The sequence below is a fragment of the Plectrocnemia conspersa genome, unplaced genomic scaffold, assembly GCF_051122295.1.
Source record: "Plectrocnemia conspersa isolate PC_06_02 unplaced genomic scaffold, ASM5112229v1 ptg000007l, whole genome shotgun sequence".
Taxonomy (NCBI): Eukaryota; Metazoa; Arthropoda; class Insecta; order Trichoptera; family Polycentropodidae; genus Plectrocnemia; species Plectrocnemia conspersa.
In genome coordinates, this window is record NW_028277171.1 from 7251762 (window position 1) to 7266237 (window position 14476).

A 14476-nucleotide genomic window follows, 5' to 3' on the forward strand; every position below is an offset into this window, starting at 1 on the left:
CGCTTTAAGTTTGTAATGGAGTTACTTTTACATTTTTTTATATGTACGTCTGATGGATAAATTACTTTCTGGTACTTTGCGAGAAACTCATTGTGGTAGAGTCCCCCACGACATCATTCAACGTTTTGTGTCGTGATAAAGCACTCTTCGAAAGGGTTCTTTTTTCGGCACACTACACTAAAGCGCGTGTGTAACTTTACAAGGGCTTCGTTTGTACACATTCGCGGCAAAGTGCCGGTTAAGGTTCCTTTTGAATATCGTTTGGTTCGCCCCGGGCAATAAAACCGGCGCGGATGCGGTTCGGTTTTGTTTATTGCCTGCCAACGTTTATGATTTCGTAAATACGTGACGGGTATGGTCCCGGACCGGGTGGGAATTTGCCGATTCGGCGATTTCCCCCCTTGTTCAGAGGTAGATAACTGTAAAGTCAAACGGCTTTTATAGTTGACTGAAGAACTGTTCCTTTGGGTCGAATTGCACCGGTAGATGTAAAATTTTCAGGCCCGACCCAACCCAAAAATACCTATTTTTGTACAGATCCTATCTTTGTTATTTTTTGATCATGATTATGTGTGGATAAATTTTGGTTTGTCAGCGAAATTTTAACTTATTGCATTAAATTTATTCGGCTATCATTTTCATTTCATAATAGGTTTTATATTATTATTCTAAAAGTAATTTAAATTTTAAAAGTATAAATCTGCAATTCTCAAACATGATTTTTATGACTTTAGATGCAGAAATATAAAATAAGCGATATTTTTAAGAAACTCATTTACAGGCTCATCAAGTGCATTGAACGGTACGCGACAATTGGGCGACGGACAAATGGGCGATTCCGGTAAATTGGGCGACGGTCAATTGGGCGATGGTTATTTGGGCGACGGTCATATGGGCGCCAGAAAAAACTTGCACGCTTTGCTTTATTGTAAATATTAATAAAATATACATTAAAACGAAAAAGTATATTAAATGCTAAAAACAATTTTATTTTCAAATTATTAACTCATATTATAATTATATGCAATACCATGTAAATATTCTATATTTTTTCTATTGTACCTCAAAACTTTTATAAAAATTCTTTGGTCTATTCTTTTTATAAAGATATCCATTCCAAACATATTTTTCCTTGTCTTTTTGACTTAATATGCCTGAATTATCCATTTATGAAGAATATAAACTGTGGTAACTCAAATTAGTCGTTCTCAACAATGATCTATAAAAACCAATTATCTATAAATAGCACATAAAATATAACCCACATGTGAATAAAAAGACACATACTTATTTTCTTGCTGTACTGAATTTTTTACCAAAAACACAATGACACTGTGACAAAGTGTTTTAAAACCACGACAAAAATAATTTTCAAAGACGCAACGAAACTTTTTGCGAACATTTTCAGTCAAAATTCAAAAGTATACTGAGCGCTAGTTATGGGTTTTTATATTTATATATAACTACCCTATCTAGTTTTAAATATATAACTGTAAAATATGCGATTTTTGTGAATTCGCAAAGTTTATTCTCACACTAATTTCCAAGGCGCAAAACATAAAAAAAATTCGCGTTAAGGGCAAAACCCACGATAAACATTTATCAGCGCTAGTTCTAGGTTATTATATTTATATATAACTACCCTATTCAGTTTAAAATAGATAACGGTAAAATATGCGATTTTTGGAAATTCCAAAAGATTGTTCTCACAGTAATTTATAAGTCTCAAAACATAAAAAAATCGCGTAAAGGGCAAAATCCACGATAAACACTTATCAGCGTTAGTTCTGTGCTATTATATTTATATATAACTATCCTATCTAATTGAAAATAGATAACTGTAAAATATGCGATTTTTGGAAATTCCAAAGGTTTGTTCTCAGAGTAGTTTCCAAGGCTCAAAACATAAAAAAAAATTCGCGTAAGGGCCCACTATGAACATTTATCAGGTAGTATATAACTCTCTTAAATTCTTGAATAAAAAAAATCACTGTTTAAGTGATATTTTATGATTAAATAAGCACAAATGATAAGTAAATATATACATACTATATCTTATGTAGGTATATTATATTTTGTTTAGACCAAATAATGTTTTCATCTTTTAATTCTATTCTAAAAAATATTACTTATATTTTCGTATGTACGTATATATATAATATACATATATTTTTTAATATGTATTAAATTATGTTAATTATTTAATTAATTATAAGATCATGATTTGCATCACATTTATTTGTAATGCATTATTATTCTATCGCCCAAAAGACCGTCGCCCAAAATACCATCGCCCATTTGTCCGTCGCCCATTTTGAATCGCCCATTTGACCGTCGCCCAATCGCCGTCGCCCAATTGACCGTGTCCCTGCATTGAACCAGGCTCATGAAATGATAAGGCGTCTATGCCAAATAAGTAATTATAAGTCACTTCGAAAATAAAAGCTTTAAAAACTCAATGTTTTAAATAAAATAGTATATTTTATCAAAATCTTTTCTATCAACTTCAAACGTCTTTTTCCATCAAAGAATTATATAAGCTATGCTATGATTTAATATCTAGACGTTTAAGCATCATATTTTTTTAAATCCTTAAATGACTTCCGCCTGGTTTTGAAATTATTTAGCCCTTAAATAAAGTTCAAAGTGGCGATAAAGGAAACAATCCGTCAGCGTAAGAGATCTCGCAAATACAGAAGATGCGACAAAGCTGAATTTAATAAGGTTGTATTTGATTAGCCTGGTTTTAGGAAAAAGTTGGGATTTATTATTATATCTATCCAACATAAAGTAGACATTTTCTTTATATGTGTCTTAGTGCTTTATCTGCATTGAACCATTACCTAGATGACTTCGTCTTGGTATACAGAATCCACTTTCCATCGCAGACAATGATTCGATTTAAGAATGGAGTTTTATCGTATTGATCCTTCAACGAATAACACACTGATAACTAGGTCACGTGTAAAAGCATAAACTATATCATGAGTATATAGCATAAATTCATATTATAATTGCTCTTTAACAACTTTTATCAATATTTGCTACTGCCGCTTTGTGTCCCAAATTTAATTATTGTAAAGAGTTCCAGCAATTATTTCCTTGATTTTTTTCAACAGATCATAAATATACAAACAACTCACTAATAGTTCGTATATAACAAAACGTTTTGATCTTCAACCCGATCTTAAAAGATTGCGTTACATTTCCGAACGCCATGCGGCCAATTGCCAATGATCAAATTGCGATTTTCCCGTCGCAAATCTTTGAATTCAACGCCCGGACGTTCACGTTTCCGGACAATTTTGTCGATTCGCATGAAATAATTTCGCCCTTATTGAACGTCGGTGATTATTTTTTCGGCAAAGCCAGATATCGACACGACGGCGACGAGTAAGGCTTAATTAGCCCGCGGTCGTAATGGCCGGGCCCATTAGGGTTACCCATTACCTATTTCATTAAGGTGTGTTCGCCGTGTACGGCCTGCCGATTTTTCCACTCGACTTTTCCCCGGCAATTTTCTACTCGTTAGTATTCCGCCGATGGCTGAACGCTCCGCGGCGAAAAAAAAACACACATACATAGGGGCGGCGCGATCAGAAAGTTCTGGGACCGTAACATGCAACAAGAGCTTAAAATTCGGGTCAGATAAGCGATAGTTTGTATCTATAAACACCTTTTGAGGGATACGGAAAACTTTTAGAATCCAGAAAAGATTCATAAATATATTTTAAGCATTATATAAAAAAATCACAGTTCTCCGGAAAAGCATCTATTTTACTAATTTATTAGTATAATATAAAAATCAATACTTAGTTTTTAATTAATTCATAAAACTATTACTACTGCATTTAATGAATATAACAATTTTAAAGTGTTCATTTAAATGTTGTTTCAAATAAAAATCCATGAACTTTTTTATCATATCTCCATACATTTGTTACACGTGTATACCGCGCTCATAGTTTGTGCATAAATTAACATCGTCTGTGGCACCCGAGGGACAGCAAGACGATGCGGCTTAATATGTTAACAACCTACCCTTTACAAATCGTTAGATTTTCATTTATTCGCTTTTAATAAATTATTTATTTGTTTGTTTGCAGGTGTAAAGAACCAGGCAGATACAAGACAGATCTTCCACCCACCGCTGTCGTTATATGCTTCCATAACGAAGCCTGGTCAGTTTTGTTAAGGACGGTGCATTCAGTATTAGACAGATCTCCGGAGGAGCTGATTCAGGAGATTATCCTCGTTGATGACTACTCTGATATGCGTGAGTATTTAAGATAAGCTTCATAAAAAAAATAGCAAATAAAATTTAATGATCACATATTGAATAGATTTTAATTTTTATTAATACACATTACTTGAATTAAATAGGCAAAGAACTTTTTTTTACTTATATATTTTAGATTGATAAAAAATAATTAATCGCTTAAAAACTCTTTCACCTTTTTTCTTACATTCATATAAATCGACATTAAAATTAAATATGATGTAAAACTTGATAAAGTTATGTATTTAACTAATTATTTTAATATGTATTTCTAAAAAAATCCACTAAAACTAATATATGATCTTAAAATCATCATATTTTTTTATTTCATATGATTATTCTCCTCTTGTACTTACAGGCGGTTTTTATAACATTTTTTACTTGCTTTCTTACACTTTTATCTGTGCCATGCATCAGTCATAAGTCTATTATTTTCATAAAAGCATAAAAAGTTTAACGTGTCCATTCCTCAGAAAAAACTTCAGTTTATATTTTTTTATTTGTAATATATTATATATTTATATTTGTATTAATCCTAGAGTATGCTTAGGATCTAGGCAATAGATATCTAATCCTAGACAATAGATAACATAATTTTTCTAATTCTAGACAATAATTATCTTATATTGTTAAATGTAAATAAATAATTAGAATATTTTAATCATGACGTTGTTTATCCAAAACCCACAATGTCTATATATACATAAGATGATATCCCAGATTTTCTTAGGCATTTTAGTAGGCTTTTAAATTATTTTTTCAATAATTTGCCATACAGATTAATTATTGATTTCTGCTGTATTTTTTTACTTCAAGGTCTTGATGTAGATAAATATTGTCAATTTAATTATTGATGAATTTCGGCACAGTTTTTCCCTTTTTTTATTTTTTACATATTATATTATATATATATATGTTGAAATAGCTTACTATTTAAGATTTTTGTATACAACTTTACACGATTTAAATTAATCATCACTACAAAAATAGGTACACAGTAAAGCTTTATTTAAGCTAAGGATCTAAATAATGTACTGTGTAAAATTTTATTTATATTTTTGAACTTGAAAAGTTTGCCACAAATATTATAATTATGTATTTTTTACAGTAAATGTGTATTTTTGTAATAACCCGTTTGAGTGAAATTATATACGAATACATTTTCACTAGTAAATATATATTTTTACTCGCGAAAATATACTGATAACGAAACCCTATTCTACAAACCTATTCTTTAAAAAACTATTTTTTTTAAACCAATACTTATATTTTATTTAAAATTCAAATAATTTATAAGAAAAAATATGCTTTATGAGAAGTCAGGATTATTCAAAAACATTGTATATGTTACAGTGAATGTGTATTAGTAGTGAAATTACATTTTTACTCGAGTTTTAGTAAAATTATATACCACTACATATATATTTATACTTACAAAAATATAATTAATCTAAAATACGCTAGTGAAATTGTATGCTGCTCCAAAAATGAATATACAATTCAGATTAACAAATGCGAAACGTCATTTTCTGCTCAACTTAAATGAATTAACTGTTAAAAAACTATAATTGGTATTAGACAATTGACAAATTGAGTTTTATAGACATTTTATAGCAGCATATAATTTGACTAGCTTCTATCAGTTAAATTATATTTTCACTACTAGAAACATCAGTGAAAATATATTTAAATATAATTTTACTAAAACGCCAGTAATCATTGTTACATATATAATTAAATTAAATAATACTACATTTATAGCTTAAAACAACATCCTTATTTATATACATCGTCGATTTTATTTTTTATTTACTCACCTTTTGTGAATAAAATCGTTACAAAAAAGTCACTTATTTTTACTGTAGTGAAATATAAATTGTTTAACGTTTTTTTGATTTTATAAATTCATGGAATTACATAACACGTTTTTTTGCAGCAAATTTGATTTTTATAGCACTTAAACTAACAAGGTATACATACAAAAAAGTAACCACAACATTATATTCCACATATCACTACAATAATACAAAAATATATTGTATAAAATATTGAAAATATTTTTTTAGCAATTTTTATATAAATCTTCTTTTAAAATTCACTATTATAATTAAGTGCTTAACAATTTATTAAAATCTTAAATCACTAATTATGTTCTAAATATATTTAAAACATTAGGTATGATAGAGCGTTGTGAGCCTTCCAAAATTCTTGGAAATTGTTCATATATACTCGAAATGTACCTAAGTTTCGGCAGTTTATTTTTAACAGCATAGCAATTATACGATACTGAAAGTTAAACGTAAAGCTTATTTTTGCTAGCATGGTAATTACCAGAGGTATGAAAATAATAAATATTTCTATAAATAAAACTACAAATTAATTTTGTTACGGTTTGCGATTGGTAAAGTTGAAAATAAAATATATATATTATCTAACTTTAAAAATAATCAAAATGTTATTATACATACGTTATAAGGGCCCAATCAAAACATTGCTCCTTTTTTAATGTTTTATGTTTGATGTGCTTTAAAAACATGTTTACATAAGAAGGTAGTAAAACTTTTAATTAATTTCATAATTTATTTTGCAATATACCAGCAAAGCGAAAAAATATGTAATACCCATAAATATCAAATTACTAGGTTTTTAATATTATTTTTTCTATAAATCTTACAAAATAACTAAAATAATTCCTTGCCACACATTTTATTGAACATCATTTTTTACCTTTTAATATTAAGTTTATCAGCTTTTCATTAACATTTATAATAACTTAATATTAAAAAATCTAAAGGTTAAATATGCCACGCATACACTTAAACACAATGGTAGGTTCGGAAGACAATGGTCTATAGCATTTAAAAACGTATTTAGGGTTGACTTAAAGAAAATATTTCATAAAAGCAAAATCGCGATCTTAATAAGAAAATTAATAAGAAAAGCATATTTAATATAAAAATCAAAGTATTTTATTTCATTGATAACATGTATATAATATATGTTTTTTGTATTTAATTTTTTTAATCAAATTAAATATGTAGAGCCACCGCCTTAGATCTATTATATAAATAACACATTTTATTGATTTTACGTCACATACAGAGCCTTGTGTGCGTATATGATTAAAACATTCTCATAATTACGTTTCAGCCCACACCAAAAAACAACTGGAGGACTACATGGCCAGCTACCCGAAAGTGAAAATTATAAGGGCCAAAAAGCGCGAGGGCCTAATAAGGGCTCGTCTCCTGGGGGCCCGCCACGTAACCGCCCCAGTCATCACGTATTTAGATTCGCACTGCGAATGTACCGAAGGTAAGCAGTTAATTTTTCACGTAGAGCCCACTTTACTCGGGCCCCATTACTCGCTTTGCTCCGCATTAACCGCGCCCTTATAAAATGTATTTTAGTATCTCGAAAGTTGGCGAATGCAGACCGAGGCGAGCGTTTTGTGAAACTTGTTAGGTTTGTGTATGTATATAGGAGCCGTAAGTTTTTATTGCGTTTTATGAGATCGCCGACCCTAAAAAGACGTCGTAATTTGTCAAGTGGGGTGAATTTCGCCCTGCGGGCGGCGGTAAAATCGACCCCTGGCCGATTTTATAACCGTTGGAGGGCGTCGTCGAAATTATTAACCTGGCCGGTTTATTTCCATTTTTTTTTAATATTGATTTAATAATAAAATTTTCACGATAGACTAAGATGTACCTGTTACAAAACCGATTCGTTGCCATGATGCTTTTACAGTGCACATGGTTTGTCAAAAAATGTATAAAATTTTAAGTTTGATTTTTAAATCAATACTAAAAATGTACCGTGTAGCGTTTTGTGTCCTTTGATAATGTAAAATTGTCTTAATTTAGATTGACACTTATAGCAATTAATACATACGAAACACATTTAACTACTGATCACTTAGGCCTTAAAATCAACAAACCCAGACCAAAGTCATAATAATCGATGGAAAAAGAAAGTTTCAACAAATATTTCAAACAACAATTGAAAAGGAATGAAAGTATTTATATTGGATCGCACATCAACAATTCTAAAAAAATGTGTACCAAAAGTTGTCTCGTATGGTATAATTTTATTTGTCTATCCATGCGGAACGTAAACTCTGGTATAAGGCTTTGGAAAGGCTATTAGAGTACGCTCGGGATAAGGATGCTGGTTTGTTATTGTGTGCGTGTACATGTATATGAGAGGGAGAAGCGATGAAGCGTGTACTTTGTTGTCTCGCTTTCTCTTTTAAGGACAGTCGCTGATTTGTCAATGCTGGTATTCGTCATTAAAGTGCAGTGTGGCACAGAAGTTCGATCTTTTCTAGTGATTTATTTTAAATAATTTTGTGTTGATTTTGGTTTAACCCATATATGCCTACTGTTTCATGGGTAGGTCACTAAACTCGTGCCACTGTTTTTTATTTAATAATGAAATTTTAAGAGAACAAAATTTTTTGGGCATATCTGGGTTAATTGATATCAAGGCTTCAAATATACACTGTAATTTATTCGTTCTCTTACCCGTGGATTAAAATATTTTAATTATTTTTCCATTAATCCGTACGTTGTTGATTTTTTACACTATTCTCTGTAAGGCTTAAAAAAGTTATTATTCTTATCGTTTTGCCAATGATTTTTTTTTAATTTATTCAATGGATTCTAATGATTTAATAGAGTCGTCGAGCCATTAAACAATCTGCGAATAATTTCTTTCCCCATTTTATATCTTTTTACCTTTGAAGAATAGCTAAGGACTTCATTATTTTTTTGACTAGTGAAATATTTTGAATTTTGCAAATATTTTATTAATGACATTAATGTCTGGTTTATTCGATTAAATAATAAATTTTTAATTGTCCGTTGAAATTTCCAACTTAGCTCAGATGTATGTATGTTAAATAAACATATATTTTCTTTTAAAATAAAAAATTTAAATATTCCGAGCGATATTGTTTTGAGCCACACAGTTCACGCACACAATAACAAACCGGAATCCTTATCCCGAGCGTACTCTATCTAGTCATGCTTTTGCTTCAATACAATGCGCGAGATAAGACTGAGCCCAACCTCTTACCTGGGTTGTCGCGAGTGATATCAGTGGTTAGGTAAACAGTTGTTGGTCTTCATCGATTTAAAGAGACGGATACCTAATTGAGATAACATGAACCATAAAGGTGGCAGAACTTCTTCTAAAGCTGCTTAGAATATAATCAATATTGTCATGATTTTCACAGTAATGGAAATAAATATATGAGGCAGACTTTACACCATATATAAACAGCAAATACTCCAATTTTTTGTATTGTGTCTAGTAGAGGAGGTGCTAGCTTCAAAATGCTTGTTGTGATGAGCAGGTCTGCCGAGAGGGGGGGGGGATTGGGTAAAATTTTGTTTAGATGTGCTTTATTTGATTCTCTCACCTAACATTGACACTTGATTATCAAGCGTTTTCACCGCAATGGCACGATTTTATTGCTTTTGCCGTGGACTGGAAATTCACTATATGGCAACACTGAGCAGCAAAGAAAACTTGACTTATTATCAAGTAGATATTTATTACAATTTCTAATGCCTAATTAAAATATTTTGCATAAAATATGATTTTGAAAAAGTTGTTACAACGGTGACTACTTTTTATATTTATTTGAAATATTAAAAGGGTTTACTCGTACATATTTTTATTTATTCAAGAAATTATATTACGATATTAAAAATATATAAAATGCCATTTTTGTCATGAGGCTCGGAATCATTGTTTTTCCAAGGCCCGGATTCGCTCTCGACGGTCCTGATGATGAGCAGCTGTAGGGGAAAAATATAGAGAGAGATTTATAACGTAAGACTAACCAAATCAAGATACAATCTTCAATAGTGAAGGCACTTTCAGCATTAAATTGTCTTTGTTGTATTTTATATTCTCTACCATGACATTGAAACATAAAATTGCTAATGACCGTGTTCATCCTTCGAGTGATTTCCTGTAACACAACCGTATCTTGTCTCTTTAACGCCTCAGGCAAAAGCTATTTCATGCTACGTGCTTCTTGAATTATACCATATATTGAATTATGCTAATTGGGTTTACCGTATATATATTATATGTCATATTTTATTTTTGCTTGAATCAAATCTGACGAGATCAACATTTTTTTTAAATGCTTATTTTTATATTAACAAACATAAGTTTATTTAAATAATAATAATTTTTATTTTAATTTACATTATTTTTCGTAATTATTATATAATAAAATTAATCGAATGTTCTACTAATAAAAAAAATCCTAAGATATCCTTAAAAAATTGTGATTTTTTGTTGGATCACCTTTCACCTATTTATTTTCTAGACTTAGAAACTGATTGCTATTTTATTTACCAAAAATTAAACAGCGGGATCTTTTTATTATACTGTATGCGGCGCCCATATTTTCTAAAAAATAATCTAGTTTTTGTAAAATTTACATTGTGGTAAACCACATCGAATTAAGACATTTATTAATTTGATAACATGTAGTCTCTTACTAGCATAATCTAAAATTCACAGCAGAAGTATTTTAGTGAGAGAGGCAAATGCATAGATAACCTTACATTTTTCACACGTAGATGCCTTTACAAATATAAATTAATGAATAATCAAATCGTGCAAATACATTTTACTTCTTAGCTTTGAGTAAATTTCTATATAATAAACATTATATCTAAATATATATGTACATACATAATACCTTTTTTTCTCGCAAAAATAAGTTGAATATTTTAGTATGAATTTAATATGATATTGTAAAATTTTAAATTTCCTGAACTACACGTAATACTTTCAAGCTCAAAGGAACTGCAACGCGTGAATATAGAAATGCATAGGCGGCATTTTACGTTCCCGTGACATTTTTATTGGATATGATAAGTTAGTGTTACATATTCGCTTTATAGCATTCAACTTTCAGAATTAAATATACATTTATAAAACAGCAAAATAATTAATATAAATTAATCGTAAAAAAAATTAGGTGAGAGTAATTCTTAAATATTTATATTCTACCATTGATTGATTTAAATTAAATTAAATAGTAATGCTTAAGTCACTACTTTAGCATAATCCAGAATAGGACATATATGTCCTAAAATATATTTTTTCTAGAAACATTCCAATCTAAAAATTACATAACGAAAATTCGTAGTCCTGTCAAAATCGAATCATGTGAATAGGGTCTTTTGCGATTATGACGCCATGTTTTATTAAAATGTTCAGATTTAATTAACAATACTCATTTGAAATGACATTTAAATATAAGAGTAGTGAAGATTTAATTATGGTGTAGTATTTCAAGCCGCAAAAAAATATTTTTTTATTACGAAAAGTTTCTTCAGCAGCATCTGAAATTGCTATAATAAAACGAAACTTACTTAATCACGTTTATTTATGTTTCATATATAGCCCATATTTTTCAATGCTTTTAATATTGAAAGCAATTTTATAAGCTATTTCACAAACTGCGAAATATGCAATATAACAATTTTATTACAAAATGCAACCATATCTGACGTACACGTACTCCGAGTAACGTTTCTCACACGAGTATTAAAACAAACCATTACAAGTGAAGTTATCTTCCTTGAAACCACCCCATCCTAGCCATCCCTTTTTTGTCTGAGAGCGTTTTTCCCCCAACAAGTGTTTGGCGCATCAATGTTTTTATTTCCCAGAGGCTTTGCTAGAGATAACCAGCTGCTGCATTTTCTAAGAGTTTCACCGTTTTATCACGCTTTTATTGCTGTTTTTACTTTTAAACGTTCCCTGAGAGTATTGTTATACTTAAGAATAACTTTATGTTGATTGCATAAACATAAAAAAATGAGGATGGAAGTTTTGCATAAGTATTTAATATCTAGTAACATCTCCATATATAAAAACTTTTTTTTTTATATTAAGCAATATATAAACTTTTAGATACATTTTCATATACGTTTAAATATTGTTTATGTATAATATCTGAACCTTCTTTAAGGTAAAAATATTTAGGTTACTTACTATATTACAATTATATATGAGAGGTGTGACTTTACAGACAAATAGACGTTGTAAAAACTGATAAAATTTTATTTTATATACATACATAAATTATTATAAATATAGAGAAATTAATATATATATAAATTATCACAAATTTAGATAATGCTATCTGAGAGTGAGCCTGAAATGGAATGTCTTGCAAGTCGGAGAGTCTTTGCTGGCATGTCGAGTTGTATTATTGTCGGCTATTATGTCTGTGGAGTAGCTGGAATTCATCGTGATGTGTTCTCGTGATGCTCTCTGATATCTTTCGTGTCGATTCTGGTTTGTCTCTGGTACTGTGACTTTATAGCATCTCTCATCCAGTGGCGTAGCTAGGGATCGTCAACGTTGCTTCCCTCCCTTGTCCATACAATTATATAATACAAAATCTTACCTTCTCAAAAATCTGCAATATGATAAAACTTTTTTGGGCAGGCGGCCTTTTTAACCCCTCCCTCCCCTTTCTAGCTACGTTACATACCCATATAAAAAAATGTGCAAAATAGTTTTCAAGATTTTTATATAATAGAATATTTTGTAGAATTTAATAAGCTGAATTGTAACCGTTACACCATTACATTTTTTTTATTATTATTTTAATTTTTTCAGGTTGGTTAGAGCCTCTATTGGATAGAATAGCTCGCGATTCTACCACAGTCGTATGTCCAGTCATAGACGTAATTGACGATACAACTCTACAATACCACTGGCGAGGAAGCGGTACGGTAAACGTCGGTGGTTTTGATTGGAATTTGCAGTTCAATTGGCACCCGGTGCCTGAACGTGAAAAGAAACGACACACAAGCAATGCTGAACCAGTCTGGAGTCCAACAATGGCCGGTGGATTATTCTCAATTAGCAAGGTACATTCAAAATACTAAATTAAGCACACAAACATATAAATCCAAAAACACCAACAATAATTCAATTCATATTTTTCAGAATTTCTTTGAAAAACTAGGCACGTACGATAGTGGATTCGACATATGGGGCGGAGAAAATCTAGAGTTGTCTTTCAAAACGTGGATGTGTGGCGGTACATTGGAAATTGTTCCTTGCTCTCACGTGGGACACATCTTTCGCAAGAGATCTCCGTATAAGTGGCGCAAGGGTGTGAACGTTCTCAAGAGAAATTCCGTCAGATTGGCCAAAGTATGCTATATGAAAGATATATACCAGTAGATACCGGTACATATGCAATGGTGTTTTAAATATTTTTTATAGGTTTGGATGGATGATTATGCTAAATACTACTATCAAAGAATTGGTAATGATCCTGGAGATTATGGTGATGTGTCCGAACGACAAAAGCTACGACGCAAACTCGCATGCAAGCCTTTCGATTGGTATCTTAAGAACATCTATCCGGAGCTTTTCATTCCTGGAGAAGCTGTAGCAAACGGAGAAGTGAGTATTTCTCTGTATCTTATTGACCTTTTTTATTAATTACAGATTTTTGCGAAAGACTTAATCGAAATGTATAACAAAATAACTTTATATTTGTACTTTAGTTCCGAAATCTAGGCTTAGGCGGTAAAACCTGTCTGGATTCACCTATGCGTAAGACTGATCTTCACAAACCGGCTGGTTTGTACCCTTGCCACCGTCAAGGAGGCAATCAGGTACTATTTTTTAACCATTTACAGCTCAAAGGACGTCAATGCTGATCTGTGGATGCTGCTGATACTTAATTTGATTTTTGTTCTATTGTTGTTTCCTTATTATCTATTGTTTTGTGTGCCTTATTTCAGGTCTTACATTTAAATAACTTTCTACTATTGCATATATGAATACATTTTAATTATTACAACGCAGTTGTTCTTAAATAGTTCAGAGCATCGACCTAGATCTTTCGTATATTATCATACTTTTAAAACGCCGTTATATTTATTTTTCAACATATTCACTAACCACTTACTCTTTTTTGTCTTAAATAATTTTCGATAACTGTTTCTTGAAAAACAGTTATATATCATATAAATAAAGTTAAGAATCACTTCTTTCTATTGTAAATGCACGACAATAATTTTGTTAAATTTTGATTGTTCATATCTTCATTGCCATCAATAGAAACAAGTTTGCAATGAAATGCACCAGCTGTTTCTCATTTTGCACAGTAAAACAGATCACTGAACAAAACCTAGT

The 14476-nt window shown here is 30.6% G+C and overlaps 1 protein-coding gene across 2 annotated transcripts in view; it reads left to right on the forward strand.

The window, feature by feature from the left end:
* The window catches only part of Pgant9 (polypeptide N-acetylgalactosaminyltransferase 9), a 205282-nt gene that overhangs the window by 187897 nt on the left and 2909 nt on the right, over positions 1–14476 (forward strand). The window contains exons 7-12 of one of the 2 annotated variants that reach the window (XM_088188849.1): positions 4107–4276; positions 7430–7594; positions 12941–13194; positions 13274–13483; positions 13556–13738; positions 13843–13953. In XM_088188849.1, the coding sequence (XP_088044975.1) occupies positions 4107–4276; positions 7430–7594; positions 12941–13194; positions 13274–13483; positions 13556–13738; positions 13843–13953 (1093 nt within the window). The remainder of the gene's footprint in view (positions 1–4106; positions 4277–7429; positions 7595–12940; positions 13195–13273; positions 13484–13555; positions 13739–13842; positions 13954–14476) is intronic. The other variant, XM_088188850.1, reaches the window with a different exon arrangement.